The sequence below is a fragment of the Parasteatoda tepidariorum genome, chromosome 3 (assembly GCF_043381705.1).
Source record: "Parasteatoda tepidariorum isolate YZ-2023 chromosome 3, CAS_Ptep_4.0, whole genome shotgun sequence".
Classification (NCBI taxonomy): domain Eukaryota; kingdom Metazoa; phylum Arthropoda; class Arachnida; order Araneae; family Theridiidae; genus Parasteatoda; species Parasteatoda tepidariorum.
The window spans coordinates 57,422,762-57,429,997 of NC_092206.1; the positions used below are offsets into that span (position 1 = coordinate 57,422,762).

General features: G+C 29.0%; 1 protein-coding gene across 3 annotated transcripts in view; it reads right to left on the reverse strand.

Annotated features, from left to right (window-relative positions):
- LOC107446980 (tRNA (34-2'-O)-methyltransferase regulator WDR6) overlaps positions 1-7,153 on the reverse strand; it is a 68,973-nt gene extending 61,820 nt beyond the window's left edge. For 2 of the 3 annotated variants that reach the window (XM_016061785.4, XM_016061777.4), the window contains exons 1-3: positions 7,013-7,153; positions 4,076-4,219; positions 1,595-1,693 (exon numbers count right to left, since the gene is read on the reverse strand). In XM_016061785.4, coding sequence (XP_015917271.1) covers positions 1,595-1,693; positions 4,076-4,175 — 199 coding nt within the window. In that variant the 5' untranslated portion in view covers positions 4,176-4,219; positions 7,013-7,153. The remainder of the gene's footprint in view (positions 1-1,594; positions 1,694-4,075; positions 4,220-7,012) is intronic. The other variant, XM_071178678.1, reaches the window with a different exon arrangement.
- Between the last annotated feature and the right edge of the window lie 83 nt (positions 7,154-7,236).

Sequence of the window (7,236 nt, forward strand, 5' to 3'; positions counted from 1 at the left end):
ATTTTCATTCAAAAACGCAGTTGCTATTTAAAAAAATATACTAAAACATGTGACGGAATGACACAAAAAAAAGTTACTTTTATTTAATATATTAAACTTAAAATGACTTAAAGGCTATGTTTTAAATGTTTAAATTTTGTACTATATGCATATTTTTATCAAAATATTGCAAAAGAAAGATACATTTCTTTTATTTTATAAGTATTTTTCAAGAAAACAATTTGAGCACAAATGTGAAGAACTCACTTGTCAGCCATGTGATTACTTTAGAATGCTGCTAGATTCAAAAAACTTAAAATTATCAAAAATTAAACAATAATATGTAGACTTTGGCTATTTTTGAACATATTTTTAAAATTAAAATATGCAATTCATAAAAAAAATTTCACTTAAAAGTTGACACTTTCGTGAAATTGCCCTATAGGTAATTCAAAAAAAAAATTTTTTTGAAATATTAGTAGAAAAAAATTATCAGTATATTTACTAAAATACTGACTATTTAATAAATATAATAAAACCTAATACTAATAATATCTAATACTAATAAAAATAAATTATTAAACTAACACTTTCTTAATGTTGCAAAATATTATTTTTAAGTTTTACTTGAAAATAAAAAATGTTTGATACATGCTGCACCATTTATACAATTTAAGAGAAATGAATATTTAAAAATAATTTGTTTAAGTGGCAAAAAGAGTGTGTGAGCTTATGATGCATTTTTTAGCAGGGGAAAGAAACAGCACTACAAAAATTGGCCTGAAAATAAGAAAAATTGTCATCATTATTTTTCTATGAGATTAATTTAACACTGAGTTGTAAGAACATTTGCAATTGCTTGAATTTCATTTCTTAAGAAAACACATTTATCACAAAATCCTGAGTTTATAGTAACTATTTATATCTTTTTACTAGTAATTTGTGATATAAATATTTTTCTGTTTGAAACAAAACAATTTTGTAATATTCCCATGGAAGACATAAACAAATTATACTGAAAAAAGTTCTTTAAATTGCAAATCAAAATCAAATACTAAAAAAGAAGCTTTGTTTTTTTGAAAATCTAGAAATAAGAACTTTTTAGAAATTCAACTTTTTAGAATGATTTGATTGAATTTTGTAATTTTCAATTTTTGAATAATTTAAAAATAACATTACAGTACAGAACCCGTTATCAGAATTATACAGATTATACAGAATCAGAAAACCGGAAAACTAAAAAACCGGAACAAAATTCGATAAATTTTCCCGCCATTTAAAAAATAAAATAAAAAAATCCTCACAAGATTTTTCTTCTTTTTTTTAAAGATGTTTACCTTACCATCATTAAGGAAATAATCATTAGTGTATTACTTCATCGTTTATTCTTCTTCTAAACTGAACTAAACAAAAACAATTCTAAACTGAAAAATTTCTACAACAGATATCACACTAAATTTGCCTACGTTAAAAAAAGAACTTAAAACCATAGTAGATATAATTTTTAAATATCAAATGCTAAAAATAATTTTTGCAATAAAATTATAATATAAGAATATATGACTTTTGATTTTTTTCAAAATTTTAAAATGACTATATATAAACTATGTCTTACTAATTCTAATGCCATGTATGGTGCAACTATCAAAAATAGCACTTTTCCATAACAATTCTCTCAATTTCCAATCATAAATTTGAATTTCATTGCTTTCAGCTAAAATGATAATAAAAAGATTATAAAGATGCATTAATCATATTCAAATATGAGAGTTAACTCTTACAAATATGTATATCAAATTTAACATTATTAACATACACGAACTTAACATATAGGACCAGGAAATCTGTTAATGTGTCTGCTTACTAGTAACTCAACAAATGCATTGACTTTTCCTGCAGTTTGTAAACATTCCAGAATTGTGTAAATGTTTTATTTCAAATAACATTTTCACAAATAACTTTTAAATGGCTGTGGTGATTTTTTTTTCCTTCTAGATTCTTATTTTCTTTTTTTGATTCTTATCTCTTTGATTCATTTGATTCTAATCTTTTGATTCTTCTCTCTAGATTCTTATTTTCTTATTTGCTTTATTTGCTTTACAATATTTTAAATTTTCCAATATTAAATTATTTTCTTGCAATATTTGAAAAACATATTTTGTATCATTTAAAGCACTCTATTGCGAATCAGCATTGTTCAGACAAATTATCTTTTAATTTTTTTTAAATAAAAGCAGACAAAGACTTGTGGGTAAGGAAACTAGGGAGGAGTCTAGAAAGTAATAAATTGAGCCTATAATTTGATAAACTAATTCAAACCTTCCTAACAGGGTTGCCAAGGTTTAGGACAGAATGGATTAATCCATGGTTTAAACCGTCCTATCCAAAACCCTTTTACTCAAATTATGTCACAATTTTATCTGAACAATATTTAAGAGGTAAAATAAACATAGAACTAATAACATATTGATAATTAAATTTACTACAGAATATTTGTTTTTAAAAGTATAATGCTTTATTAATATTGTTTGACTCTTCAAATTAAACATTAAACAAAGGAAGATTAATCAGTAATCAAGTTCAATTGGTCCTCTCATTCAATAGTACATAACTGAAGTTGGACCTTGCCATACAGGTTAAGTTATTAGGGACTAAGTGCTTGGTTAGTCATAAACAGGTTTATTTACCTATAGTACTATTCAAGAATACTGTTATTTCATTCATGTTCAATTCTTTTAGCATAGTGGTGATACATCACCAGTGTCAATAACTGAAACTGATGTTATGCCCTTCAAAACTGTTGATACATTTTTCAGTTATTTTGTATTTTCAATTTAAACTAATATATTTATATTTAAAAGCAATTTTTTTAAAAAATAGATGTCTTTTTTTATCATCCTGTGATGCAGAAATTATAAAATTTTTTAAAAAAAATATTGTGAAAAATAAAAGGTTAATTTTTAAACAAATTTAGTATTTTTTAAAAAAAAATTTTTGTTTTTTAATATTGCATTATTTATCCTTATGCAAAAATATTATTTATCAGTATTAAAAGCATATTTATATTTAAAGGATTAGGTATTCACTTTTGTTGTTCAATGAATTATGGAGGTTCAAAAATTATAAACCTTTTCCTATTATATTATATTATTTTGATAAGTTAAAGTAAATTGTATAAAAAATATCAAATATTTATTGATACATGTAATTATTATGCGTACAATGGTTACACCTATAGAATTTTTACCTTTTACCAAAGTTCAAGGTTTTGGACAGTAAAACCCACGTGTCCTGCCCAAAACCAGTTAATGACGTCCAAAACGCCAACCCTGCTTCCAAAGCATTTGAAATACAATTTTATAAAAATATATATATATATACATAAAAAACTATATTTAGCAACTTTTCTTTAATTTTGTGTTATAAGCATTTATAGTAATAAGCATTTAAATGCTTGGAAACAGGTGCGGTGAACACTATATAAAGCTTTCTAACTCACTTTGGAACAAAAGAGCAAATTTATTTCTTTGTTTTATTTCAAAATAAAGGAGGTGTAAATATTGAAACAGTATTAAACCTTTGATAACATAAAGTTTTTATTTTAATCAAATAAATCAAAAATATATGCACATATTTTACATAATCTATGTATGCATATAGTACTTAAAATAATGGATAAACAGCAAAGCTGTTGAAGGTAGCAAAGACAATGTGGAACTACAAAATATAGAATTCATGAAGGCAGAAGTCAACATGAAGCCCTGAAATGTGAATAAGTAAAGACAGATTGGACTTAAAAGACTGAATGCCATATAATTATTTAATTCACTATCTGAGAGTAAAGAGGACAAACAAAGCAGCTAGTCCATGCACATTTTTATTCCCTCATATTTGCACTTAACTTATGTATTGCCATAGATTTAGCTAAAAGCTGCTGATTCCAGCAGAGTCAATAAGGTACCATGAATTCATGAAGATACCTTCATGTCATGCCCACATTAAATTACAAAGATAAAAGTTTAAATAGTTAGCTATTTTAGGTATACTTAATACAAAACATTTTTGATATAAAATGTAACTATAGCTCTTTACTTGCCTACAAACAAGAAGTTTTTAAAGAGTTTCAGAGCAGTAATATGGGTACAAAGCGAGATTCGTTGAAACCCATCAGACCAATCAGAAATGTTTGACTCCATGAATTCAGTTGTAGCAGATCAATTTAGCATAATGATTTCCAGGTCTAAAAATTAACGAAAAATAATCACTATAATGTATACAAAAAGTAAAAATACAAATAAAAGTAGTATACTGTTTAAAATAAATTTAAAAAAATAGTAGTACCATTTAGAGTTTAGTAAAAAGTAAAGTTGTAAAGCAAAAATAATAAAAATAGCAATTAGTAAATATAAAAGTAAAGTAAATAAATGATTTTAACTCAAAATTGTTTTAATATCGCTATTCAAATTTAAAAGAACTAAAAGCAAGCTATATTTATATATATCAGGGTCATACATAAAGAAGTATGCAGTTTCAATGCAGTATAAATCAAAAATAATCATCATCATATCTGGCTAGACAGCCCAGGGTGGGTCAGTGCCTTCCTTTGAATTCGAATCCACTTCTCTCTACTTTTGACACTTGTTCGTCAGTTTTTCTCCTTTAGAGTAAGGAAATCAGTGTCAACTAAATCCAGCCATCTCAGCCTGGGTTTACCTCTTTTCCTGATCGTTAGGGGTTTGTGTAATAGGATTTTCTTTAAATTTGAGTCATCATTCCTTCTGAAATTGTGAGCTGCCCAGTTCATTTGATTCATTTTTATGAATTTCACAATATCTGGCTCTCTATAGATTTTATACAGTTCAGTATTATATCGTCTTCTCCAGGAATTATTTATTTTTATCCCACCAAGGATGGCCCTCAAAACTTTTCTCTCAAAAATGGCAATTTTATTTTCACTAGCTTAAGTTAGGTTCCAGGTCTCAGAGCCATAGATAAGCAGATGGTGAAGCAGTAAATGACTATTGGCCTAATTAATGTATTATAAAGTAAAAGTTTTGTATTTTTTGATAAAAGAGAGGAGTTGAAAAAATGCTTTAAACCATAAAAAGCTTTATTTGAACAATTTAGACGACTCCGAATCTCATTGTCTATGTCATTGTCGGCAGTAACTATTGAACCAAGGTAAGTAAAATTCTGAACAGTCTGAAACCTGTGGGAACCAATCTCCAGATAGGATTCACTAGAATTTAATTTAGCAAGTACAGGCATGTATTTGGTCTTATCGGTATTAATGATTAGTCCCATATACCTAGCAGCAAGCTCCAAAGAAAGGAAAGCTTCTTTTAACGCAGGAACAGTTCTCGCAATGATGTCTAAATCATCCGCATACACCAATATTTGAATAGATTTTGAAAATATGTTGCCTCTGATATTGATTTCAGCATCTCTTATAACTTTCTCTAAAGCAACATTAAAAAGAGGACAGGATAAGGAGTCTCCCTGTCTGACTCCATTATTTAGTAAGTAAATAAATCAAAAATAGCATTAGATATTAGATATTACCTGCAACAGAAATGTATGGGATTATTTTAAGCTTTGCTAGAGACAATCGCAGGTGTTCTATGAGTGCAGTGAGTCCTTAATTACACGCGCTACGCCATCTCCATGTCTGACACATATAGAACCGGTTAACTATTTATGCAAATATGTGTGCTAAAGTAACTGAATCAAGTTCATTGATAGTGAGTAGAATACACTGCTTCAGCCCTGCTAAAAGTTGCTTACATCTCATAAGAATAGATCGCAAGGTGTTAGATCAAGATATCTTCGTGGTCTTTGGGTAAGTAGAATTTTGTAGTCCGCCACTTGTCCAATCCATTAGAGAGGGAGATATTCATCGAGATAATCTCACACGTGGGCTGATGTGTGTAGAGGTGCACCATCCAATTGGAGAATGAAGCCATCATTGTCATTATACAAATGTGGTATCAACCAAAGAGTTAACATATTCAAAAACGTGGCTCAAGTGAGAGTTTGCTCTTGAAAAAGGGGCACAATACTGTCTTTCTGGACACTGCATAGGACACATTTACCTTCGGGGAATCTTGCCCACGTTGCTCTGAAAATTTGAGATTCTAAAAAAGATGTTCTCCAAAAAGACAATATTTTCTTGTTTACCCTGACATACAATATTGTTTCATGGGTGAAAATTAAGTGATTGGCAAAATCATTATTTTTAACCACCTTTGGGCAGAAATGGATTAGTGTTTTGATGTGTGTCATGAGACTAAAGGGTCACACATAGAACGCCTCTAATAAAACTTATCATGATTTCAAGCAATTCTGTTGCAAGAAACATACAGATCTTACATGTTAATATATAGTGCGTTAACATTGTATACTTCTTTATGATTCACCTTGAGTATATATTGATAACAATTTCTCCTTTTTTATTTAAAAATATATTGCTGTATCATATGAATAATACGACTTCTAACATAAGTAGAAACGAGAGAGGGGGGATTAACACTTTAACTTTAGACAAAGTTTGCTGTGGATATCAATTAAAGAATTTAATTTTGTTGTTGTTGTTGTTGTTAATTTACGTCGCACTAGAGCTGCACAATGGGCTATTGGCGACGGTCTGGGAAACATCCCGGAGGATGATCCGAAGACATGCCATCACAATTTTGATCCTCTGCGGAGGGGATGACACCCCCGCTTCGGTAGCCCGACGACCTGCGCGCGAAGTCGAGCACTTTACGGCAGCACAGTTTAACGAGGACCAATACCGCACACCCTCGGTCCCTACGCAGACTGATCCAAGTGGTCACCCACCCGCACACTGACCGTAGCCAGTGATGCTTGACTTCGGTGATCTGCTGGGAACCGTGTCTTAATGATCAGTCCACTGTGGGACAATTTAATTTTGAATATATGCACTTTATGAAACATTGTTGAATTTTTAAGAATTAGTAAGATACGAAATCAAGTAAATTTAAAAATAAAAAGTAGTAAAAAATGAGTGTTATACCTAAATCTGTAAGAAATGCTAAAAGAGTGTCTAGGAAGATTGCATGCTTGTTTACTCTTCTTACTCGTTGCTAAGCATGTTGATATCATTTCATCAATATTGATATACACTTCATCAATATTGGTATCGTTCGTGTTCAAGGGATGAAAACCAAATGAAAATATTTTCAAAAAAAGAAAAAAATTATTTTATTTGTTCACAAATAAACTCCATTTGTTTAATTT